This window comes from Trematomus bernacchii, unplaced genomic scaffold, assembly GCF_902827165.1.
Source record: "Trematomus bernacchii unplaced genomic scaffold, fTreBer1.1, whole genome shotgun sequence".
In the NCBI taxonomy this organism is placed as follows: Eukaryota; Metazoa; Chordata; class Actinopteri; order Perciformes; family Nototheniidae; genus Trematomus; species Trematomus bernacchii.
The window spans coordinates 13844235-13872055 of NW_022987714.1; the positions used below are offsets into that span (position 1 = coordinate 13844235).

The window sequence follows — 27821 nt, forward strand, 5'->3', positions numbered from 1 at the left end:
TCCACTTTTTCATGAATGGTATACATAAACATGTGTCCCCTCTGTGTAAAGACATTTTGAAAGTTTCAGGAAAAAATATTCGCTCTCTTTTTGTCCTGATCCATTTATATAAAAACCTGTCTGAAAATGAACTGATCAGATTTTGGCCACTTGATGATGTCAATGATGTTTTTTGGCTTGTGTAACCATTAGCCAATCACCAACCAAGCCTCCCCCCCCTCCCTATCACCTGAGGCAGCTTTTACACGGGAACGTTTGCGTTTATGCACAGTATGCGCTTTCAAAAAAGTCTTCCGTTCACATGCATTCGTTTCATTTAACGTGTCTGTTCAAACGAGACCACTGGAAACGCTGTAGTACATATGCCGGGACTGTAAGTGGCGCTGTAACTTCCGCCACAAAATACACCAAAAGCAGTGGATTGAGCAACATGTTGTAGTTCATGTAATTCTCCATGTCCCACTTGTTGCTGATGGTTGTGGTAGAGGAGCTGTAGATGTTGCACTAACATCTGTAGCATGGTCGAGCTGTAGATGTTGTACTAACATCTGTAGCATGGTCAGTAGCAGTAGCAGTAGCACTAGCAGTAGCTACTGACAGTAGCTACTGGCCATGCTACAGCAGTGAGCAGCAGAGGCGGGGAGAGGTGCGGCTATCGTTATTTTTTCAGGAAATATTCGTATAGAGGCGATTACACGGACTCGTTTGACCCCCCAGAGCGTTTCGTTTGCAAATCTATCCACCTTGGGACCCGTTATCGTTTGTGGGGTCCGTTTGTTACGGCCTCGTGTAAATAATAGGGCTATACGTAAGAGAAACTATGCAGATACAAGCCGTTTCGTTCTCGTAAATGTGGCCTGAATCTCCTCCTAGAGCACCATTGTGTTTTTTTAACCAAATATCTCTCAGAGGGGCGTGGGGAGTGGCTCCTTATTTTCATCTAAAGTAACAGACAGAGAATCAGCACTTTTGAAACAGGGCTGAAACAGAGGGGATTATGGGATGCTGCAATGATCTGTTTGGTATTTGGAGCCAAACACTTCAAAGACATGTTTTGTACTGTATATATCTGAGACCTATAATATATTGATGTAAAACAGTATACTAGGGGACCTTTAATTGAACATGAGCAGAACTAGAGCTTCCCCAAATGTCAGCATCATACATTACAATCTTGAATTGCTGAAGATTACTTTTAATAAGGAGTAAATCAAATTTAGGACAAACCGAAGATCCCCAAACTCTGATTAGGATTCAGCCTCAGATGATCAGTGGTTTCAAAGGCAGCTCAAAGGTCAGAGAGAGCTAAAATAGACGATGTTCGAGGGATGTCGGGATCTTAAGTACTGTGAGGTGTGCAGTCTTGGTGCAGTGGTATTTCATGAAGCCTGACTGAAATTGCTCTAAAAGCAGATTTGTAAGCACCGCTCGGCAACATTTCTTCCTGGCTCTTGTGAAGCAAACTCAATTTGTGATGTAATTAATTAAGGGTGCCTGGGCAAAGCTGAGCATTCAGAAATAGCAGTGGCACAGCTTCAGTTGTTTGTGGACACAATCCACACCTGTGCATCTGAATACAGAAGCCCTGTACATAATGTTGTCTTTTTTCATTATCTGTCAAATTGCCTAAAGCACACATTTAAAGGAAATGAAATAACTTGTTACATGAACTAGTACCTGTGCAGGTGACTGTACCAGTTTTCTCCGTGTGTGTGTGTGTGTCTTTAGATGTGGGTGTTTGCTCACCACCATGGCATTTAGAGGCTAATTAATGCCCTGCTGACTACCGCTGCTAATTGAAGGTTAGCATATACCGTCAGCTTGAGTATCTCTCTCTCTCCCTCTCTCTCGTTGCCCTTCTCTCTTCCTGTCTTTGGTCAATAGATTTGTATTTTTGTCCACCTCGAGAGCGCCATTATCCACCTCAACGAACAGAGCGCTCACATTCAGACACATCTGCTAACGTTTGAACATTTCCATCAGCTGAACTTCCCGCTGGGGTATGGTAGACGGCGTCATGATGCAACTGAAGGCTTGCTTTACGCTCCCCAAATCTAACACTTTGCTGATTAATGTGACAGTTTGCACCTCCTCTGTTGCATAGTCCTATTTATTTATATTGCTGATTACTATGAATAAAATGGTCTGAAACCTCAACCTTAATGTGTTTCAAATACAATTCCTCATTCCATGTTAGATTGTAATGCCAGCAGTATGAACAACTTTTAATCAGAGATTTGAAATAATGTTTTAATAGTGGAATCTTTATTGTGTTTCTAAATGTATCCCTGGATCGTTGTGTCTGCATGTGTCTACTAATGTTGCAGGTATGTCGAGTCAGCATGAGGATAGTGTCATGTCACGTCAACCTGACACAATGTGTATGTGGGTGTAGCTGAAAGAGAAATGAGCCCTCAAAGTCATTAATTCTGATGTCTACTGTTGCCATGGTAACAAGATCACCTGGGAGGGAGGGAGAGAGGGAAAAAAGGTGCCGAATAGAAAATCAAGATGGCCGCTGTTCATGTGGAAAACATGAAGAAAAGCAGAAGGAGGTTAATGGAAATGTAGATGAAGGGAGGGTGAGGAGGCCAGCCCTCCATTTTGAGTAGGTTTATGGTAAACAATATTACAAAAAATCTACTTCCTCCCCCTCTTTGTCTCTACCCTTTATCCATGTCTCCCCCCCTCTAATTCATCTTTCTTCAATTATTAACTTCATAAAAAGCTTCATCTGTCTGTTCATAAATAATTAATCCTCAAATGGGGTGTCCCCTGTGTGTGAGGGCATAACCCATTCCCCTGTGCACATGAAATGGAAAAGTATCCATCTGTCCTTCCATCCTGTCCACTTGTCCTACTTCCTTATCTTCCTCCTGTATTCCTTTCTTACCCTTTAACATATTGTGCATCCGTCTCTCTTTGTATCTCTTTTTATGTCCAACTGCTGATTCATTTACTTTCATCCGTTGCTGAACCCATTTTGGCCAATAAAAAGAATGAAAGAGACATTTTAGTGATTGAAAATGATCTTGTAGTTTCAACACAATTTATCAGAAATATTTGTTTTTTACTGTATTTCCCTTTTTTAAATATGTGATGGAACTCAATGTTTAGACACCTCTCTGTTTTGAAAAGGCTGTTTAAGCAGCAACAAAGATGAAAAATAAATTGCCACAGACCAGTGCTGAACTCATCTGCATGAATGCAACGATAGCTGTGCCTACACGACATTGAGTTTACAATATCTTTGGCCATGTACAATAAAGTTTATGTGGGCATAGATCAAATAGAGAATCTAAACTACTCTCAATAGATGGAATGAAAGAGACTTGGGAGATAAATTGTTTAAGGTGTAATAATTATGTTGGATTTTCAAATCTAATATTCACTTTCATGTTCACAAGACTTTTACTTTCCGCAGTTTCGCCCTACAAGGGTTTTAAGATTCCTATCCGACTTCACCGCTGATTCTGGAATGTTCCTAATTCTTCCTCCCAGGCCTCACTCTCACCACCCTACCCTCTCCATCCCTTTTTGTGCTGCAATCCTAAGTGCTGCTTCTATTGATCCGCTAGTGGAGGAAAGGCTCAAGGGTTTGTGTGCGTTTGTGTGTTGGGCAATGACAGTTTTGGCCCCAACGTGTCTGGACTTTTAAAGGAAAGCTGGTTGGAGTCTCTTCCTCTTCCCCTCTCAACCATCCTCTTTGGTGTCCTTCCTTCTCTCCTCCCTCCATTCCTCCCCTCTCTCCATTTATTTGGAACTTAGTTGGCTGTGGAAGTAAATCTGTGCCAGACAGCATCAGATTTCCTTGTAACTAGTTAAAGGGGCCCTATTATTCATTTGTGGGTTTTCCCTTTCCTGTTATGTGTTCTAATGTTTTTTGTGCATGTAAACAGTCTGTAAAGGCTAAAATCCTAAAGGTCCCTCCAGAGGGAGTTTCTCTCCCACACCCTCCCCCCCTCGCTGAAAAGTCTCCATTGGACTCCTTTGTTTACTTCCGTAACATAGTGACATCACTAATTCACACTCCCTGCTCTATTGAGTAGTGTTCCAACACATTGTGTTTTATAGGTTAAGGGGGGAACATCTCTAAGCAGTTGAACAATCACAACAGATCTGTCCAGCTGACCAATTAGAGCAGACTCAGGTTCTGGTTTCAGACAGAGGGTGAAAAGAGGTGCTGCAGCACAGGCAGTTTGAGAAAAAGACATGAAGAACAGGGTTTTTTCTACAAAAATATAGTATGATGGTGCTAACGTCACTTCCCGGACAAAATTGCGTCCCCGCCAACTTGCTGGTGAAAATAATAATTCCTGCATTTCCTCACCGGCAGACCGACCGGACATCGATGCCCTATTTATTCGGAGGTCCTTAAAAACAAAGCTGTCTATGCACAATTTTCATATTTTTGGAGTAATCATATATACCGGGACATAAATATTGTTTTCTGGCATCACTTCAATCATCACTTTTACGGGGGAAATCGGCATTCTGGTATGAGGGCGCACGCAGAAAGTAAAAGGGCGCAGCACCCCTCGGTTTAGACAAAACCCTGAGCATAATAATTTAACCAGTTCACTAATTCTCAGACCCATGTGCTATCATTTTTCTCTTTTTCCCACACATACATGTATCCCTGTACTTGTGAGGGCACTCAATAACTTTATTTTATTGCAACTGGTGTTTCTTTAACTGCCCTTAGTTATGAAGTTGTTACATTTCTAAAAAGGACATGCATTTTCTATATTGTATATATTAAAAAAAACACACACGGTGGACTTTTTATTGTTTTATCCTGCTATGTCAGCAGATCCTGGTGTGTTGGCTGCAGGAGGCAGGATATATTATATTATTGTATACATCACACTGTTATGAAAGAACAATTGTTCCCCCTCTAATCAATATTTGGTGCGTAAATGTTTCGATGTAAATCTGCTCAAACATGTAGACCTGCACTGTTTATGTATCCATGTTTCCCTGCCCATCGGTAAAGCAGGAATTATATATATATATTTTTTCTCATACATATACATCAATAATAACAAACTAAAATGGTGTCTTGTTAGCGAAAGCACACGCTAACACACAAATGAACGTAAATCACAAAAAAAACTATTTTTAGGCTTAAAGTAATTTTCCGATATTCCTAAATCCTGCATGTTGAAATGTATGTATTCAGAATAGCCATAGTATGAGGTTCCACCAAGTAGTAGTGATTACTCCTTTTCATCACATATTATGGGAAAAACTTCACAAAAGTAGTAAATATCTTGTTTACCTCGTTTTATCTACGCAACTCTTTCTAAGAAACAGTTATTAGCATTGGCCTTTCCCAAACTATAATGCCTATAGTCTGTTAGTCTTTTCCAAAGCATTACTATCAATATATGACGTGCAGGACAAGCATTTATAATTTGTTTTTTGGCACAATTGTGGTCCATTACATACTGTATAGCCCTAATGCACAAAAGATTACTCGGGGTCCATTTTTATTTATTTTACATTACATGTCACTTGTTGGACGCTTTTATCCAAAGCGACTTACATACATTCAATACTATGGGCAATCCCCACAGGAGCAATTTGGGGTGAAGTGTCTTGCCCAGGGACACAACGACATGCTGACGGCAGTGGGGATGGAACCAGTGCTCCCCTTATCCGAAGATCAACGCTCAAACACACTGAGCCACAGCCTCTCTTTTACTCTTTGAACATCCTCAACAATAACACCGTATATCACTGCACAGCCAAACACATTGTAATAGTGTCCACTTATATTGATTTAGTCCTTTTAGTCCCATTTGTCACTATCCACCAATATGCACATTACTTGTCCTACAGGGAGATATCACTTTTCACCTCTCATTCTCCAGAGTGAATCTCTTCTTTATTGTCTCGTCTTTTTTATATCTCAGTTCTTGAACTAAAGCTTTGTCTCCAATAACAATATTTATTTATGGCATTATATCAGCACTATATTGCAACTGACTAAAGGCAAAGAGATGAGAAGAAAATAAGGACATGGTTACCGTGACTGATACGCAGGATTATGATGACGGATGGGGAAGCTTTCACCGGCTCAATGCTTTCAATTATAATTCCACTGTTGTGGTTGTCACAGAGCCATTTAAAACAAGCAACGTTTGCAGGAAAATCTATTTATGATTATTGAATAACCATTTAGTTCTGGGGAAAAAGTTAATTTGCACACATTTTACAATTTTTATTACAGGTCAAAATTAAGCTTTAGTGAACTTCAAGCTGTTAAAGGGCCATATTGTGCTTTTGGGGTTTTCCCTTTCCTGTAGTCTGTTAAATAGGTTTATGTGCATGTATATCTGATGGAGTTTCGCTCCCACACTCCTGACCTGTGCTAGCGTGGTCCTAGCTGACTAGCGTAAAAGCATTCATAGCTCTTGTTTTGCTTTTGTCAACAAGCTTTTACAACAAAATAATTCAGAAAGACACGCAGATGAATTTCGTTGTGCCCTTGTACTAGGCCTAATGTGCACATGACAGTTCAGCTAGAACCTTTTAATTTGTCATTCACATAACCTTGCCTAAATCATTTATGGGTGGTTTAGTGTTACTATTTCAGTTTTAACCTTCCATTGTTCTCTCTCAGCACATGGAAACAAAATCACACACATGCATACAGACAGGGCTTTTGACTCTGTGCAGAGGAAGGTCTTGGTATGGGAGACGAACACTGAACTGGCGCCTGTTGTGATGAACACGGTGACACACAGAGGAAGTGCTGCAGGACAGAGAAAGAGAGAGCAAGATGTAATGCCGCCATGATCTGATGTGCTCTTTGTGAGTTCACTGCTATAGTGATTGCTGTATGAGTGCTGTCATGCATACAGTAATATGCCTCAGCGCACCCCTCTCGCTCTCTTCTGAGGATGTGTATGTGTGTCTGTCCATAGCTGTTTCTCTTCACTATTATTCAGTCCTCTAACAGAGAGAAGAGAGGGGGGCTGCTTGAAAAGACCAGAGTAATGGGCTGAGTGATGAGAGAGAAAAATGTGTGGGGGGGAGGGAAACGGACGATGTTTGTGTGTGTGTTTGTGTATGTATGTGTATGTTAAGTCAGCCAAGCAGCTAGTGCATCACTGCTGCTTTCTAGACTTGTACTTCAGAAAGTTCTGCCCACAGGGTGCTGACACACATGCACACACTCTTACACTGCATATTTTTATCACGGTAGGATGAGTGCTAGTCAGACGAGTGCCAGCATTTCTATGACTTATGAACATACACACACACACACACACACACACACACACACACACACTGCGCTTTGCAACCTCATCGGGCACAAACACTGACTCACGTTCGACAAACAAAAAGCAATAAAGTGATCTGAGTTTTGTCTTAAACAAGAAAGTTTGAACCATGTTCTTGCTTAATAGGGTTTGCCTGCATTATACAAACTCTTACTCATTTACTCATACTACACTCATATTGTTGAAACTAAGTTTTCTACATACAATCATGAAAATAAATAACTTTATATCTTGTTTTTACCAGAGATGGGCTCATAATATTATTGGAAATAATATTTTTATTTTTTTTATTATGGACTTGTGCATCAACAACATTTCAGTAAGTGCAATAAGGCAAATTATGTATTAATATAATTTTAAATTAGGCTTGAAGGTGCTGGAAAGAAGTCTGGTCTACAGACAGCACTTTACACTCTAATATATATATATTTATATATATATATATATATATATATATATATATATATATATATATACAGGGGTGCACATAACCTTTTTAGTGAGTTACTCCGATGAGTACCAGGAGACAGCGTTTGGTACTCACCCCACACGAAGTGTGGTGTTAATAAGTGCAGTCTTCCTCACTGTCCTCTAGTTCCTCTTCTTGCATGGTAGATGATGAAGATGCTGCAGATGCACCTCTCTGTCCCTGTTTAAGCCTCCAATTTGCTTTCTCCAAAACGTGTTGCCAAAACTGTGAAGTCCTTGCATTTCCTGAGGCCAAGTTGAAGGATCAAATACTAAGAAATTATCACATGACTTGAAATCATATCTGATTTCAGATGTGGGAAGTAACTAAGTTATTCAAGTACTGTACTTGGGTACAATTTTGAGATTCTTGTACTTTACTTGAGTATTTCTATTTGATGCTACTTTGTACTTCTACTCTACTACAGTTCAGAGGTAAATATGAAATAATTTTGTGGTCACTTTGTTGGAAGAAAGAAGTGAGTGTCTACTATATTTCAATTGGATGCCAGAGACTTAAATCACCAGTAGAAGTAATCACTGACTTTTTTTTGATAATCACATTGTCACACTTCTGAAATAGTCTAAAGCGAATAATGGTGATACAATTGGTGTCAGTGTACAAATGAACCATGAAGACATGTTCTGAAAACTCAGTTTCTCCAAATGACGAGCTTAGAGCTTAGAGAATAACGATGATGCTCTGCTATGACACGCTCACAAAAAAGGTCCTGTTAAAGGATTTCTGAGGAAAAATGGGTTCATACAAAAGGTAGTACAATCTGTTCTCAGGTTGAGATGACACACACAGTTGACCCATCTTTATTTGGATGATTCACAGACACACACAGGCATATCTAGGCTGGACCCATCAAGCGTCCCTGTTTGTGAGTGTTTGTGAGTGTGGACCGTCATTATTTATAGTTCAATGAAGCATCAGGCCTGGCTGTAGTGTGTGGAGATGTGTGTGTGTGTTTGTAGCTGTGAAAATAAGATAATCGAATTTAACAGCTCTTATCTCTAATGGCCACAGCACCCCAAATGCACACTGTCACAAGGTGTGTGTGTGTGTGTGTGTGTGTGTGTGTGTGTGTGTGTGTGTGTTCTCCTTCCTCTGGGTGTCTTACCATTCGTTTTCTATAAGCCTTTTTGCCAGTCTCTAGGATACCGACTAGTTACCGTAGCAACCAGACTAGCTGGCCACCTCCATGGAACATGCAGCCATGCGGTCACCTGACCACCTTCCTTTCACACGATTGGATGCTGTGTTTTGGCCTTGGCTGTTCACATTCTATTGGTTGGAATGGGGGCCCCAACAAATACTCCTCATGTCTTCTCTTCTTCATCGCTCCTCTGCCCCTGTTTACATCTCTTTCCCTTCCCCCTCGCCTTCTGTCTCAATCACACAGCGATTGTATTACATCAGCATGATGCCACAGTCACTGCATGGATTCACTTTTTTGATACTTCTACTTTGAGTGGATGTAAGGAAACGCATTGCCTTAAGATTCAACCCAGGAGCATTGGATAAATAAAAGGCTAGAAAGTCGAAGCTAATTCAGCCTTTTCACGCCAGGCAGAAACCCTGAATAAGTTGTTTGTTTGTTGCTGAATGTGTTACTCTTTTAAAAAGGTCAATGCTGCTCACCACCACAGATGATCTTATGACTCCCTGGTAGTCATCATCTGCAGGTTCAACTGAGTGATTGTATGAAAGGAAGTAGTTTGTCACTGCTCTAAATTGTGCATAACTTTCTTTATACTCATGACACCAACTTACTTCATCACTGAAAAATCTTTGGGGTATTTCCATGTTCTTGTTAAATATCTTTGCTGAATTATGTCATGGCAACTTTAAAATCCATTTGATCCTACCATTACCTCAGAACCCAGCAATGTTCAGTTGAGTTTCAGTTTTTTTTTCTCATGCAAGCTGTCGAAATATTTAGCTGATTATCATAAAGGTGAAGCCATGGAACAAGTCCTATCGAAACATTTTATTTTCATTTTAATTCTTAATTTGTTTAAATCTTAATAGGATGAAAAATCTGGCAGCAGGAACACATAATAGATTGTACTGTATGCTAAATGGTATTGTTAAAGAGGACAGATTTCAGGTTCATGTTTGTATGTAGTGTCTCTACTGTGACATGTCTCCATGCTGTAATGTTCAAAAAGCTCTTTATTTTTCTCATACTGCCTGTGCTGCAGCACCTCTTTTCACCCTCTGTCTGAAACCAGAGCCGAATCTGCTCTGATTGGTTAGCTGGCCGGCTCTGTTGTGATTGGTCAACCGCTTGGAGATGTCCCTCCCCTTAGCCTATCATGTCAAATGTGTTGGAGCGCTAGCCAATAGAAGCACAAGTGTCATTATGTTACGCAAGTAAACAAAGGAGTCCAATGGAGGCGTTTCGGGCGGGAGGGGAGTGTGTGGGAGAGAAACTCCCTCTGGAGGGAACGTTGAAATGTAAGCCTTTGCAGACCATTTACATGCAAAAAACCTATTTAACACACTACAGGAAGGAGAAAAACCCAAAAGCATAATAGGGCCTCTTTTACAACTACTTGTAACAAGCCTATTTATAAAAAAATATATTATTCTTAAAAGTAATACGACCTTCCCCATCCAACACAATTCTAGCAACAGATCTCCAGTAAGGAATAAAACCACAAGTACAAACAAATATCAAAAACCGACTTACTTTATGCAAACATTATCCTTTTTCAAGAGCAACACTTAGAGTACAAGAACCAAGTGTCTTGCACAACACAGGTGATGAACAAATATTATGATTAAACAATCCACATGACTGACGGCTAGCGTGGAAGACAGCAGGGCACAAATATATCTGTACACACACAAGCAGCAATAAACGTGTCTATAATGTGTATAATCAGCCTGCTAAACTGCCACAGAGCTAACACCCAGACATAGGAACTACTTGTTATCCCTCTCCACTTGTTTATCTTTGCCTTATATAACAGCTATGCGAATATATTATACGTTAACTGAAATACAGAGGTGTGCTGGGTATGATTTGATCTCTACCACCTGCCAGTTCTCAAAAGATTCAAAGGAACTTTAATTGTAATGTTTCTTCAGGATTCATTTACTGTATGTTGACGAGTGTCACTGTTGCATCTGCCTTACCATTAGACTCAGAGAACAAGGACTATTTGTAAAGTACTGGGGGGACAGCTCACTGATGGAGCTAAGTATAGTTGAAGTGTGAGAAGAAAGAAGCAGTTAGTGACGGTGTGGGACTGATAAAGTGAGCGAAGAGAACACTCGGAGCACAAAGAGTGACAGCTGAAGAGAGAGGGAAAAGGGGGAGTTTGAAAAAAGACAAACAAATCTGAGATAGAATCAGATATGGGAATGATTTCAAGATGTATTGTTGGTGAAGTCAGATTGTAATAGCTAAACAGACTCACTGGAAAATAAATAAAATAAAATACCAGGATAAAGGAGAAAAAGTATTTAGATTTCCTTAACCATTCTAATGCCCAAAGTGCAAAACAGTGGATTACCTACTGTAAAAGTGTTGATTAACAATGTATCTATTCTCTGTGATTAATAACTCATAAAGACATTAAGAACACAACACTAATGTGCTTTTTACACGAGAACGCAAACGGTTGTATCAGCTACTTTTCTCTTTCGCATAGCCCGTTCGTTCACACGAGGCCGTAACGGAAACGCGGAAACGGACCCCGCAAATGATAACGGGTCCCAAGGTGGATAGATCTGCAGACGGAACGCTCTGGGGGGCCAAACGGCTCCGTGTGTACGTCCTATACGATAATTTCCTGATAACGAAATTATCAGCTGCTCACTGCTGTAGCATGGTCAGTGGCTACAGATGTTAGTGCAAAATCTACAGCTCCTCTACCACAACCATCAGCAACAAGTGGACATGGAGAATTACATGAACTACATGTTGCTAAATCCACGCGGGGCATAAACAGAAGGGCAACCATGCTCGGGTCTTCTTCGCTGCTTTTGGTGTATTTTGTGGCGGAAGTACAGCGCCACTTACAGGCCCGGCATATGTACTACAGCGTATCCAGCGCTTTCGAGCGGTCTCGTGTGAATGGAAGACTTTTTTGATATCGTATTCGGTTCGTTTCCGTTTCCTATGCGTTTGCGTGTAAATGGGGTCTAAACTTCCCTCTAACCAAAGAATAGATACTGAGTAAACAAACAATTAATCATACCGAGTGTGAAGCTGCCTCGCAACAAAACAAGTGATCACAGTCTTTTATCCTCACAAAGGAAAGAGCACAGTGATCCTGTTTTTAAATTCTTTGCAACACATCAGAGTACAACACAACTGCACAAAATGCAAAACAGAGAAGACATAAAAGGGAGATGGCAAGCAAGCCAATAGATATTCCAGATCCAGAACAGACTTTTGATTTTATTCTTTCTTTTTTTCTTAAATAATGGCTGTTGACAGAGACAGATGGAGGTCCTGATGTGTGTGTGTTGGGGGGTGTTTTCAGGCAGTATTCATGCCATCTATTGGCCCTGCCTTAACATCCTTAGTGCTCATTCATTTCCCACTCGTGACCCATTTCTCACTGTCATGCAGTAATTTCATTGGGTGTGGCAGGCCACATGGTTTATGTCATGACAATTGCTGGTAAAATGGTTCATTTAATTGTCTTAGTTAACGTTAGATTGTGTTTGTCCGCAGAGCTGCCACAGATGTGATAGATTGGTGTCTGGGGTGTGCCTTGTAGTGTTGTTGGTGTAGTAAAAGGGGGCACACACACACATTAAGGCTGGAATTAAATTAAGCATTGCGCATATTTTGTAATGCTACAGAACAGCTGAGAAGTAACACACACCTTTTAAAAGAGTGTATTTTCCAATAATAACAATACAGATGTCATGTATTAGCTCACTTTTTCAAGACCTTAAGACGTTTTTCATGACTAATAAAACCAGACAAAGTTAATATTTTTGGGAAAATAGAAGGTATGGTTAAGGGTTCGAAGTCAATAATGTAAAACTTCAAAAAGTGCTTTGATCAGATTTGACAGTCACCATTAGCAAGCAATCCTACCCTTACAACAATTCTGATGGTTGTTTTTCATTTTTTTCATGCTAGTATTTCCTGTGACATAACCAAAACTTGTCTAGCTTTGGCATGAAATTCATCAAGGGCCCATGACACTATTGGAAACAATATAGTTTTCTGGCCTACATATTTGCCATGTTGAGCTCTAGTTCAAATAATCCTTTTAGCATGTTGATACAGCTGTTGCTAGAAGCTGGATGTAGACCCCTACCTCTTAGCTGCTATACAATTGATGAAAAAGTACAATTGAGTAAACTGATAGATTAGACTCTCCTTGAAACAGCTTTGAAGTAAAACCCACACCCTGTCTTAATGAGGCCTCCCAAATAAAAAATCTAAGGTTTTCTGCTGCAATCTGCTCCTTTTTCTGAGCCCTTTGTCTACATTATTGTTCTCCAATAGCGTCATAAATATGCTTCCCTGCAGAAGAGGTTTTTGCATACATAATGTTTTGTAACACACTCATGTCCATGCTTATGATTACATGCAAAGCCAAGCTTGCTGTTCCCCCTCCTCCTGCTCTCTCCATCTCTTTTCTCTGTCTCTCTGGGTTGAGGTGGGGACAGTAGAATTGATTGTTTTTTCTCGCTGGCTGCTACAGACTAAGTGTGTTTTAACGATCCACTCAAATAACAGCATATACTGTACATGTCCCATATTCGCCACCCTCCTTCCTCTGTAAGCGCTGTCGCGTTGTGTGGTTGCAGGAAGGCAGGGACCCCACACAGACATACATACATTTAAATATATACATATGTGTGTGTCAGAGCTCTATTGGGACAGTCTACAGGAGGGCAGAACAACAATTTAATATTTGATCACTTCCATTATTCAGCAACTGCTACAGAGATGGAGGGAGGGTAACAGAGGCGGTGTGTACCTCAAACTAGTGAGATGTTATCTATATCAATAACATGAGCAGATTGGAAAGTGGAAATGAAGCATCAAAAATGTAAATATTTTCCTCTTTTTGTATATCAAGAGCAAAATAGAAGAGGGATGATATGTGGAGACGAAAGCAGAGCTGGATAGGAAAGGCGATGTAGGAAAGGATGAAGGAAAGAAGGATGATGCTGATGGAGGAGGAGGGTGCAGCAGAATGGGCAGGAAAGGCAGGGAGGGAGAGAGAATCTGAGACGAGATTGCATTCCTGGGAAATGAGGATGGTCTCCATGGCAACTGCAGCTGAGAGTCACATGATGTAAAGGAGTGAGAGCAAAAAAAGGAGAGAGACTGAGTGAGAGGGTGGGGTCGTGCTGGCAGACAACAGAGGAGAGAAGAGATGGTAATGAGATGAAATAATAAAGTGGAGTGGAGACAAACAAATATATGTAAGACAATACATACGTTTATGTAAATCACTTGAGTGTGTTTTTTAGTACTGGATTACAGACACATAAAGTGTCACATCGTGTTCCAGACAATGAAAAGATAAGGGTTAGACTATTAGAGACATAAGTTGAAAAAAAGAAAGAAGTTGTCATTGACAAGATACATGAAGAAATTGAAACTGGAGTCCAAAAATAGAAGAGGGGAGGGGAGAGGTGGGAGAGATAGAGAAAGGCGAGTGAGAACAGATTGTTGATAGAGAATGCCAGCCATGTTTTTTCCCCTCACGATATCTGATGGCTGATGTTCACTATGACGTCAAACAACACACACACACACACACACACACACACACACACACACACACTAACATGCTAATGTTTTATTGTGCACAGTCATTGTCTCCTTTTGTTGCCTCTCACATCAGCCAGAGCTGACTGATTACAAAAAATAGCTTTCTTGTTTAATTGCCCAGTTGAATGATATGAATCAATGGTTATTTATTGTGATGCACTTACTTACCCAAGGTTGATTCTCCGAGTGCTAGCCTTAGTTTGATCTGAAAATAATTGCTTTTCAGTTTTCAAAATGTAATCGATTATACTTGCATGTGGACAATCTGAATTGATCCTACACTCTAATTTATAATTTGGTCACACCTTTGGCCAAGTCAATGTATTGCTCTAGCCCTTGCTCTAGCTACCAAGCTAGCTAGCAAAGGAACGTCTGCATACTACAAACACATTCAGTATGTACTTCACAATGCCTACCAAATGTGAGCTCCCCAGTTGTTACTTTAGTTTAAACTCTACCTTTTTGTCATTTGATTTATCCAGCATTATTCTTTTGTTACGCTATGCCTCGTAGTCCTTATTAAAAAGATGCAATATTTGGGCGGTTGAGTTCAACATGTCTACTGCTCAGACTTTCTTGCTAATCTTTTAAACATCACTGGGTTTCTTGCACACAGAGAACGAATTGTGATAAAAAAACACAATTGACTAATACTGACCTAGAACATCTAATTGAGCATTGAGTATTACTTGACAGTTTCTGACATACTGTTCATTTTTAATAGACTTGCAGTAAATGTGCTCAGTATTGGTTGAGACTTACTACAGTTTTTAGTGTTAAACTGCTTTTACAGTTATCTTATTATTACTGCAGACGTACAGTTTTCTTGCCTGATTGAGTGCATTCTTGTGTAAATGACGGCAGTTATTCAAAAATGCGATTACTAAAAATGTGTTTGTGGACCTTCCAAGTGGTTGGCCTTGGATCCAGTAATGTTTTCCTAGATAAGAGTGGGTCATTTAATCAGGAAAAGGTTAAAAGATAATTACTATCCCTGTTTCTTTGACAACTGTGACTGTGTGTGTGGGTGTGTGTTTGTGTGCTGTGTGGAGGTTTGAGTAGAACTCAAAGATGGCTACAGAGGCAAAAAGGATGATTTCCATTGATCTTGTCCGAGCGGACCATTACTGTCGCTCTGACACACAAAAAACACACCCCAGAGGAAGGAGAGAGAGAGATGGAAGCCTCATCCAATATTACACACTCACACATACACACACACACAAACGCATTACATTACATGTCACTTGTTAGACGCTTTTATCCAAAGCGACTTACATACTCAATACTGTGGGCAATCCCCACAGGAGCAATTTGGGGTGAAGTGTCTTGCCCAGGGACACAACGACATGCCGACTGCAGTGGGGTTTGAACCTGTGACCCCCTGATCCGAACACCAAGGCTCTATCCACTGCGCCACACACACACACACACACACACACACACACACACACACACACACACACACACACACACACACACACACACACACACACACACACACACACACACACACACACCACACACACACACACACACACACACACACACACACACACACACACACACACACACACACACACACACACACACACACACACACACACACACACACACACACACACACATTCTGACCCTGTCCTTCCATATGTCTGTTTAGAAAGTATCCTGGCTTAGGCTGTGTGTTTTAAATGTGTCGGTGGCCCTCTGCCCAGGACTTTACACAGAAACACACCCTCTCAGGACATACACACACACACACTTGCACAGAAACAGAAATCCGTCTCAATTTCTTCTTTCTCTGCCCCTCATTCATACCGACACCCAGATGTACACACACTCCCACTCATTGCACATCAGGCAATGTGTGTCTGCTGAGTGAGAGGACGGAGCATCAGTGGCAGAGGGGAAATGGAACAGAGAGCTTTTACCCTGCGCTGAAACACATTTCCATTAGATGAACTCCCCTTTGAATAGGCTTTGCGCCATGTAGAGGATGACAGATGGAGAGAGCTTCAGTTTCATTTTTTTTTTAAAGAGATACATGTCCGGGATGTCTCATGAGGCCAAACAGCAGACCAGGGACTTGGATTTAAAAGTGGCTCAGGGTTATTGTCACTGCCAGAGCCCTTTTTTCAAAGATTGTACTGACAACCGTGTCAGAGAGCAAATGATTCACTTCTAGCCCCTTTCATGTTTATCTGACTCAACAGGGATTGTCAAATAGTGCTTCCATGAAAGACCAGGAGGTATACTGAGCTGTGAAATAGCAAAAAATGCAATTTGGGCTCAATTTTCAATGACTAACAAATATATCAGTTTTTGGTGAACACTTGGCGGAAACCATGCAGCATTTCCACTGCAGGGCCTTGCACGGCTTAGTACGGTATAGTTAGACCTTGGTAGGCCAGGCTCACTTAATGCTGCTTTTCCATTACTGTTTAGTAGCTGGGGCAGTAACTATAGTAACGCAGTGTAGGCGGAGCCGTGACGTCATCTTCAATGCGAACCACAAAACCAAACATCAGCAGTTAGCCGTTAGCACTCAAGTTCACAGCTCCTCATATCTGTTCAGAAACTAGACAAAAGTTAAACAAGTGCAAACCACAGACTGCCTGTGTCATGGAGAATACAGTCGCTGGTTTATTTATGTCTGTATAGGCCGTTGTTGTGAGTGTGGACGGTCGGAGCATATACCATTCAGAAAATACGCATTTTAAAAGGTTTTTCGCCTGCCGTCTGTCTGCAGACTTGTCAAAGCATTAATTCATGGTTTGTACTAACCGGTATCAGTATGTTGTTACTTCGGCATCATTTTGAAACGTGTATTACAATTAAATCACGGTAAAATATGTTTATTGTGAACGAATACCCGTTAGCCGGAACTACCTCTAGTGGAAACGCAACAAAAAACGGGCCGGGTTTGACACGGCACGCTTAAACCGTGCTACGCGCTGCAGTGGAAATGCGCCATTATAGGTTTAGGTGTCTAACATAACATCTCCATGAATGTTTAATGTTCCAACAGTAATAATATACATTGTCTCCTCCTCTGCCTATCTGAAATGCTAATGTATATCTTTAAAGTCCAATAAAACATAATTGAGACCATTTGCATAATGTTCATCTTTTATCTTAAAAAAAAAAAAACACAAGGTCAGTAATCAATAAATACTAGTGTCTAATCCGGACATTTAAACAATTAATGAAGGTCTCTATACTGTGCTAGTTATTTATTATGTAGGATTTTGGAGAGGTGTCAGTCTGCATCAAAGAGTAGGTCCTTAGCAGAAGGATAGTGAACAGAATCAAGTTGAAAACATTGAGGGTGTTTCTGCCGCCAAAATCTCACGTATCACTACATTGTTTTGTAATCATTTATTTATTACCATTGTGTCTAGACAGTACCTGCTCACTGAGTTTTTCACTTCAATACCTAGAATAATATATATGTTTACTTGGAATTTCGACTCTTGCTTTTTTGCTGCCAGTAATCTAAAATGTAAAGGGATGTTTTAGTTTGTATTATACAAATGATTGTAAATAAGATCAAATTGTGTAATCCTTCCCATAAAGTGAACTAAATTAAAGTGGGGATAAAATACATTTGCTTACAGAATCGGAGGACCTGTGCCTCAATAATAAAGCCATATGTGATCAGTTTATTGCATAGACCGGCACATACATTTCAAATTCAAGCCTCTCTTTAATCAGTACACATGTATATACCTGTATGAGAAAAATTCAAAGCAGTGTACAACACATTTTTTAAGAACATTAGTCAGGATGTGAGTGGAGAGAAAGTGAACAGCTCTCAGTAAATGTTAAAGGTCAGAGAAGGTGATGTGTGTGACGTAACTCTTGAAATACATGGTACATTTTGTTCTCTATAATTAAAGGTGTCATATTCTGCTCATTGAGGCGCCGTTTACACGAGGAGAAAACTGCTTGTATCTGCATAGTTTCGCGTGCGTATAGCCCTATTATTTACACGAGGCCGATAGAAACTAACCCCACAAACAATAACGGGTCCCAAGGTGGATAGATTTGCAAACGAAACGCTCTGGGGGGTCAACCGAGTCCGTGTAATCACCTCGATATGAATATTTCCTGAAAAAATAGCGATAGCCCCACCTCTCCTGCTCACTGCTGTAGCAACTAATAATAACTGTGTTAATTAAACGCACAAGGGGTTCTTGAATGAAATAATATTATAAAAGGCAAACCAGAATTGTTAACGCCCAATATACTCCTTAAACAAAATAAACAGAGTCAGATTTCATGCATTGATCCATTATATTGACAAAGGAGGATCTCACCCGGTGTTTGTAGAGAATATCTCTCTCTTTCTGAGCCGTCCTCTCCACGGAGACGTGCTTCTTGGCGGGATGCAATATCCACAGATTCGGTTTCTTTCAGTTTCTTTCAGTTTCAGTTTCAGTTTCGGGGCTTAAACAGAAGGGTAGCCATGGCAACATTGCAGCGGGGCTGCTCGGTTGCTCTTCTTCGCGGCTTTTGGTGTATTTTGGCGGAAGTTACAGCGCCACTTACAGTCCCAGCATATGTGCTACAGCGTTTCCAGCGGCCTCGTTTGAACAGACACGTTAAATGAAACAAATGCATGTGAATGGAAGACTTTTTTGAATACGCATACTGTGCATAAACGCAAACGGTCCCGTGTGAGCGGGGCCTCAGCCTCTGCATTAGATGACACCTACACACACATATACATGGAGGGAAGGATGGAGGAATGTGTGTTTCGTAAATATAGGTTTGGTAAGTTTATGCAGTTAAATGTGTGGTGGGCGTACTGATGTAATGTGCAGAGGGATGATTGGCTATAGATTGACGACAAGGACGCAGAAGTGCTCTGATTGGGTATTGAATGGAAGGACAGAGGAGAGAAAGAAGAGAAAGGATCAGATGCAGAGGATGGAGGAATGATGTTGGCACATATGATTGCCCATTCACTGTCCAAGCAAGGATGAAGGGCAGGCAAATAAGAAACACAAAGTATGATTACTCATATCTATCATATACAAATGTCCCCCGATTATTGATGCTAAAACACCACAAATGCGTAGTTTTAGAAGTATATGCACAGAATGTACCTAAATGTAAACTCTGAAATTGGTGTCATAGACAGAATTATAATTACTCGGACTAACACCATACGTACATTTAAAAGCAATACTTTCTTCACAGGGAAACCAATTTCCACGTGACTTGGACTCGAGTCACCAATTTGATGACTTTGGACTCGACTTGACAAAATCACAAAACACTTGCGACCTATATAACACACTACAGGAAAGGGAAACCCCCCCGAAAAAATATAATAGGGCCCCTTTAAGTATTATTTGTTCTTGTTCTGCTATGATTTGCTCAAGACAACGCAACAGTTTCAAAACTTTAATATGCAATTGTACATGTTATGACACATTGTGTATATAAACTTCTGGTCCCACTCTATCATATTGTAGATTGAGCTTTCAGTCCAGAAAGACATTTGAATGTATAAAAAGACACTAAAATCAGTTCAAGCATCTCTAGGACAAATGTAGAAACACACACTTGTCACATGATCTTATACAAACACACACACACACACCTTGGTGACAGAGTTAAAAATGGTTTAACAGAACACAGGTCAGTGAAGCTCAAGTGAGAAAGGGTAGCAGCAGAGCAGGACAGAGAGATGGAGAGATGTAGAGAGTTATGAAAGTAGATTACTGACTAAAAGACAGAAGAGAAGAGGGAGGGAGGGAGGGAGGGGAAATCAAACGGAGAGACGCAAGGAGCAGAAGAGCCTGACAAATGGACAGTGAGAGAGCGAGGGTGTTGTGATGGACATTAATACTCAAGGAAAGGAGAGAAAGAAGAAAACAGGAACATGATGCCAAGAGAGGGCAAATGGAGAAGAACAAAACAAACATGGTCATGGGCACAGATGGAAGGACAGCTGAAGGACAGACATGGGAAAAACAAGGATAAAAAACACTGTCGAGAGATGAATGTCAATAGAAGTCAGATGGAAAGAGACTATAGCAGCGGTGATGATGATAGAGGGAAGACTTTTAGCTGAGAGAAAGACAGTAGGACTGGATCAGGTCAGGTAGGTTGAGAGTTGATATGCTTCGGTGCACAGAAGGATATACAGGAAGGAGCACACTCCCCATTATAAAAGAAATGACAGGTCCTACGTCTACAGGACGTCTGGTAAAACCAGTGACTCATATTGGGACGGTCTGCCGTTATTTACAGAGCACTGTGTACACAAACAACACGCATATCACTTTCACACCGGCACTTCACTTCATTTGGTCTGATGCCATATCATGCAAATGACATGGCTCTGGGTCTTCCACACTGAATATTACATTTCCTAGATGGTGCATCCTACTGAGTCTGATGGTTCCCTGATTTAACTCTAGTAGCACTATGATGTTGGCAAGGAAAGTAGACCTTTTTCAGTAACATTTACCTGCCAAATTCTCTGAAATATATGGCTCGTGTATTTAATTACTCACAAGCAACATAAACAATATTAATTAACATTGTGATTGATGACTAGTGGCCTAAAAGGGGACTGTTGCACCCTGAGTGAATTATATCAAGTTATATCGAGTGATAGCAATTACATTTGCTATAGATTTTTCAAGAGGATGATACCTAATGACTTTGTTGTCCCTCTGATTTCCTCTAGCTACTGTCAAGTCAAACTTGTATTATCATGTGAATTGTATCACCATCTACTGGGATTACGTGTTATCTGTCCAGTAGTCCTACTGACCTTGATGATACTTGACCTTTCATATAGCGCCACCAAATGCGAAACTAATGATTTTCTCTATCAGGGAAAGAGAAAGAGGGCAAGAAAATAAAAGGAGAAAACTGAGTGATTCAAAAATGTGAAAAAAGATGGAGAAGTTTTTGGTACTCTTTAATGGGCATATTAAGGCCTGCATTTTTGACATTTGGAAAAATAAATCAATCCTTTTTTAAAGCTTGGAGTTATGATTTTGTAACATCCTGTAAAATAACATTGTATGCATCATTGTGAAATCACTCCCTGTCTGTCATCTTTGTTGTACAGCTTAATGAACTTCTGTTAAGGTTAGGGTTCAAACCAATCCCTTAACCCTAAGCACCAACCAAAATAGTGTGCATGCATCCATCTAGTGTCTGACATTGCAACATGTTCCTGTTGAGTACAGTTTAAGTGTGTGGCTGTAGCTGTCTCAGCACATGAAGCCACCACGTGTTGAGAATAGGCGTACAAAGGTCAGGGCTCCACGCATATTACTGTGAGCATGAAGTATCATGTAGAAGGTAACTGCAAAGGGGAAAAGGGTGTTTGGATAAACTGCTGGATTCAGTCGGAATATATTGAGATAAGAGGACATAATGCATTTCATTTCCACTGCATAGTATGGCAATAGTCCACTTTCCATCAGCAGAAGTTGTAGATAGTACCTTGTTGTGGAGAAGAAAATAATGACCCAAATGTATTTTATAAATTAAACAATATCAATATAATCAATAATTTCATATGCAATAACAAGATAGAATATTATAATTGTTTGGAGTTCAATGTTCAATTCCACTAAATATTGTCCCCGTCCATACAGTACCAAGTCAAGGCAGATTGGCTGGAGATTTTTGCCCACAATGCAATTTGATGACATTCAAAAGGTATAACTCAGGCTTTTCCTTTAACTACACTAGCTAGTGTGTCTGCCTCATAACTGACCAAGGGTTTGTCATGACATGGATTTTAAAGGATGCTTTTGTGAAGCCTTTTCACCGAACAATAAAAGAGCAGCGGGAGCTCAAAAGGCTCTTATTCATTTCTCTCTCTCCTCCTAATCTGATTCTCTTGTTCTTTTCTGTCATCTTCTGTAATCTCCTTCTGTAATCGTTGTTACCTCAAGCGTCCTCTCTTTTCATGGTAACCATCCCCCCTGAAGTCCATTGTTAGGTAGGCTCCTCTTCTATGTAATACTTATAATAAAGACGTAAATATATACTAGATCACCCTCAAGTAACATAGGGTATTAATCATATTGTAGTGCACTTGGAAATGTATTGTCTATTTTCCAAGTGGCACACTGTTTTAAAATGCATTGAACAACTCTGTGTTTGTTTACAGTTATACTAATGTCATTTTGAGTGGCAGCAACTAGAGTTAAGGACAAACGCTGCTCCACCTCAGGCCTCTAAGATTACTAACCTCCTGCTTCTTTCCTCTTGTGTTTTCTCCAGGCGGATGCTAAGATGGTGTGTGACGTGGTCACTCGTATGGAGGACACAGAGCCTTACTCCGCCGAGCTGCTCGGCGCCATGATGCGCCTGTGGTCCGACTCAGGCAACCAGGAGTGTTTCAGCCGCGCCCGCGAGTACCAGCTCAACGACTCAGCGCAGTAGTACGTATTCTACAGAGTTTAACATTATAATTTGTGTGGTTATTGAATCCTGCAGGGATGAAGTGTAGGCTAATCTTGAATTTAGCATTGGCTGGTTCCTACGAGAAAAAGCCAATGGAATATCTACATTGGATTGTAGCTGAAAACAAGCTCTGTCTTAACAAAGTAATGCATTTTTGAGATTTGACAAGCTTAAATGCAATTGCCAGGAGTTAAAATGTCCTTGTGTTTGACTTGATAATGTTGAATGTCCCAGACAACCTCTGTTATCATTAAGCTACTTGTTAGCAACATCTTTGTTAAGTTGCGTACATTTTTTTAATAGTGTCTCTTATGTTATAGAACCAAATGTAAAATATCTTAAGCGTGTTTAAAACATTTAAGAAGCATAGAAATCTCACCAAAAAAACCTCTGGACCTTGAGACAGGGGAACTGAAACTGCAGAATTGCTTACTCATTTCCAGGTTTCAGGAGTCATTCCTGCCGCATCCAACTGATCACAAGTGATATCATCCAGCCAGAGTATGCTTGAGTATGAATGGGAGATGTTACAAAGTGACACATTTGTGTTTTGTTTAACGTTCCAATAAGCACTATATCACTGACTCAGCACAGTAGCGAGAGAGTGTGTGTGTTCCACCTGTTCAGCTGAGACGTGTCAGGATCAATACATCAGTCATTACCGACCTCCCCCCCGCCTAATTCAATACACCCACCAACCATAAAAGATGAAAAAGAAACACATGTTCCCTAACACATACACTCACACACTCAACTATTTATTTATAATCTCCTAGATGCGATCATACACTGGCTATTACGACACATAGTCAATCACCATTACAAGTACACGGCCTGATTTATGCGGAGTGCCTGAGCGTGGGTGGAGAGCGAGAGAGAGACAGCTGGAGAAAAACAGTGAAGGAGAGGGTGGGGTGGGGGGGTGGGGAGGACATTTTACTCAAGTGCCATGTTTGTGCGTGTAGCCCTTGTGTAATTGTCCGCCATACATCTAATGAAATTACACAGTGACAAAGATAAATGGAAGGAGAGTGACAGATGGAGTTGTATATCTTTGTTGCTGTGTGCGGCACATACACTACAGATACTGTAAATCACTCTTATAGGCAACTGCAGATGTAGTGAATGTATGTGTTAGTTTATTTAGTGACCACTTAATATGAATTCATATTCATCCAGGAAAATCGTTCCTGCGTTTGAATTTCTACTTTAGTACTGGTTTCAGTTCACTGGCAGTGTTTTTATTTCTCAAGAAGCATTTAGAGGCAGCAGACAGTTAAAGAAAAACTCAAGCAAGAAAAGAGCCATCAAATGCACTACTTGGTTGGAAATCTACCAGTGAAAACTAAGTGTCTAGAAGCAAATCTCGTGCAGACACAGATGTTACTTAAAGTGGACCTATCATGCTATATTTGAATAATATAGTGTAGGACCATACCTACATAAGGCATATTTATACTTTTTTTTTTTCAAAATACCAAACAGATCATGCATTTTAGCCATGCCTCATTTTGCTCAATTTGACAATTTCTAGCTCTGGGCAGATTCTGTGAGAACAGCACCATCTACTGGCCTGGCATATGTACTACGGCGTCTCCAGCGCTTTCGAACGGCAATGGCCGTGGCTGTCTCCTCCTGATTGGTGGAGTTGGCCCAATAGCCGTAGCGCCACTGTCCTGACGTCAGTACAGTGTTCAAATCTGGATCAGTTTTTATCAGATCCGTTGCAGCCCCTTTTTTAGAGATTTGGGTATGGAGGAAAATAGAGAGGGTTGTGTTTTCTGACACTTGGTGAGTTCCCTGGAACACCGGGGACACATATTCATGTATAAAAGACGTACAAAAGTGCATTTTGCATGATAGGTCCCCTTTAAGACAGAGCTGCAGAGAAGTTGAGATAAGGCGGAAAGAGAAAGGGCAGGAAGGATATAGAGGGATACGTTGAGAGAAATTAAGCCGGGGGAGTCCAAGTCGAGGCTTAAGCAAGGATAAAACAGATCAGAATAATGAAAGAATACAGACTGAGACAATAGAGACCAAAAGGTCAGGAAAAAGAGTATTCCATGGAGTCAAAGGTGATGATAAAGCAAGACAGAATGGACAGAAGAAAATACAGAGTTACAACACATAATAGCAGACAACCTGGAAGTGCAAACATATTCCTGTCAACAATTACATTTGGTCAATTAACTCAAACAACATCCTCTCTGTGTGTGAATGAAAGCCTCTGTGTGCTAAATGTCACATTAAAGATGAATGCACACTTCCTGTTATGTTGGAACTTGTGGTGCAGAACAGGACAAGCAGCCAATGAACAGATGGGACTGGTATCACATGATCACACCATGAGATATTTTGAGTTCTGCTTAAGAAACCTCTCGTTTTTTGTCGTCAGGTGTAACAGTTAGTTCAAAGATGAGGTATTTAGTGAGGGTTTTGGGGGGGGGAGAGAGTGTAAACACACATGCACTGTGTGTTAGTATTATGGCGCATTTCCACTACACGGTCGGCCTCGGCCACAGAAAGCTCTTTTATGAAAGGAGCATGTACTGCCAGCAGCCATCTCTCTCTCTTCAATGCCCTGCATGTCGTGACCTATTTACCGCAAAACACATCCACTGTTTATGATTTACGTCTGCTGCCTTTTTTGACAATGCTACGTTGCCACTTGAAATGGAAAGTTGGTTTATAACAGTGAGAGACCGCACTATGAAACAGATGGAGTGCACCAAGCCCACTAAAAGCAAAGCAGTCTTAGTATTCTTGTTTAGATCTAATTGAAGGTAAATGTCACACAAAAGGGCATCATTCTTCTTTCTTTAATACGGATATTGATTCTGCGTCTAGCTTTGTATTTGATAGGACCATCATTGAACTTCTTATTGGATAATAATGTAAAGCTACTTATGCCGTATTGATTTTAATAAGTAAACATATTGCATCCTGCTGGGTGCTGCTATTTGTCGGTTGCTGGCTTTAGAAAGTTATATCTTCTGTTGACACCATAGGTAACCCATTGTTTAAATGTTGTTCCACAAAAGGCTTAAATACAAAATAAAAGTTGCAATCTGCTCAGTGTTAAAGAGGCTCTATTATGCTTTTTGGGGTTTTCCCCATTCCTGTAGTGTGTTATATATGTTTTAAATAAATAGCTAAAGTCCCAAACTTCCCTCCAGAGGGACCACACACTCCCCCCCCGGGCCTGAAGCTCCTTGATTGTAGTCCTTTGTATACCTCCCTTACATCACTATTTAACACTTGTGCTTCTATTGGCTAGCGCTCCAACACATTGTACGGCTAAAGGCCCTGACACCCCAAGCCGATTTCGGCCGTCGATAGATGTCAGGCCGTCGATAAGCGTCCTGTCGCCCTACTCAGATTGGTGTGTCCTGCACCGTCGTGTCTTTTCGGCCGTGCAATTGACAGTTACTTAGGCACATTTGTATTTGTTCTTAACGCTGTGTGATTAAAAGAATAAACACAAATAGCAGGATAGGCACACATATTTGCTATATCTTGCCCCACTGGAAAGGAACTGCACCGATACTGTTACAAATATTGGCATAGTTCATCCCTGTGCTGCTTGGCTCGAGCTGTAGCTATTTGTTGTTTGTATATATCACGCAATCTGTCTTCCGGTTGCCTCTTTTGAATGACGAATACACACTACCGCCGCCTGCTGGTAAGGAGAGTTATTGCGACTCGCGCAGTGCCTACGTGCTACTTGGTCGTCGGCTGAAGTCTTCGCGGTGTGTTCCAGTGCGACTTTTTGGCCAAGACGCAGGAGACGTGAGGCAACACAACAGTCGGGTCCGTCGGGACGTGTTATTTGGTGTCAGTTTGGTGTGTCAGGGCCTTAAGGGGTGGGACATCTCTAAGCGGTTGACCAATCACAACAGAGCCAGCAGTTAACCAATCAGAGCAGACTGGGTTCTGGTTTCAGACAGAGGGTGAAAAGACAGGCAGTATGAGAAAATGAAGACCTTTTTGAACATTAAAGCAGGGAAACATGTCACAGTAGAGACACAGAATACAAATATGAACTTGAAAATTAGCACAATAGGGCCCCTTTAACGTAAGAAGTGCGTCCTTGTTTCCTGGTTTATCTTCTTCTTCTCTGGGATAAATAAAGAAATTGTTCCTATTATTTATTCCCAGCCCTTCAATGTTGTGGCCAGGTTGTTTCGTGTTGCATCATGTTGCTGTGGCTTATACAGTATAGAGGTGATGAGTGCTGGCTGTATATATGTGTCAGCACACACAGTGGTGGAGACCATCTTAATACTGGTTACTTAGCAACAGCTATTAAGCAAGACATTGGAACTGCCTCCCTTGGACTTATAATGTAAAAAACATACTTGACATGTCACCTACAACTTCTTAATAATACAGCTTGGAAAGCTTCAGTATTATAATTTACCTCACTTTTTTGATGGGATTGATTTATGTAGGAAACATTATACATCAAGTAAGACTGTGCTATAATAACATGGCACCTTCTCACCTGCATACACTTGTCTGCATCTCTCTCTGTATTAGTTTACCCCAAAACAACGTATCAAGCCACTGTTTTATCAACAGTAGTGTCATAGTTGTTCATTTCTGGAATATGTGTGTGTGTGTGTGGGTGTGTGTGTGTGTGTGTGTGTGTGGTGTGTGTGTGTGTGTGTGTGTGTGTGTGTGTGTGTGTGGTGTGTGTGTGTGGTGTGTGTGTGTGTGGTGTGTGTGTGTGTGGTGTGTGGTGTGTGTGTGTGTGTGTGTGTGTGTGTGTGTGTGTGTGTGTGTGTGTTGTGTGTGTGTGTGTGTGTGTGTGTGTGTGTGTGTGTGTGTGTGTGTGTGTGTG

General features: G+C 40.8%; 1 protein-coding gene across 3 annotated transcripts in view; it reads left to right on the plus strand.

Moving 5' to 3' along the window:
* Positions 1 to 27821, plus strand: part of LOC117491206 (guanine nucleotide-binding protein G(o) subunit alpha) — a 98736-nt gene that overhangs the window by 47248 nt on the left and 23667 nt on the right. For all 3 annotated transcript variants that reach the window (XM_034141063.1, XM_034141064.1, XM_034141062.1), the window contains exon 4: positions 22796 to 22956. In XM_034141063.1, the coding sequence (XP_033996954.1) occupies positions 22796 to 22956 (161 nt within the window). The remainder of the gene's footprint in view (positions 1 to 22795; positions 22957 to 27821) is intronic.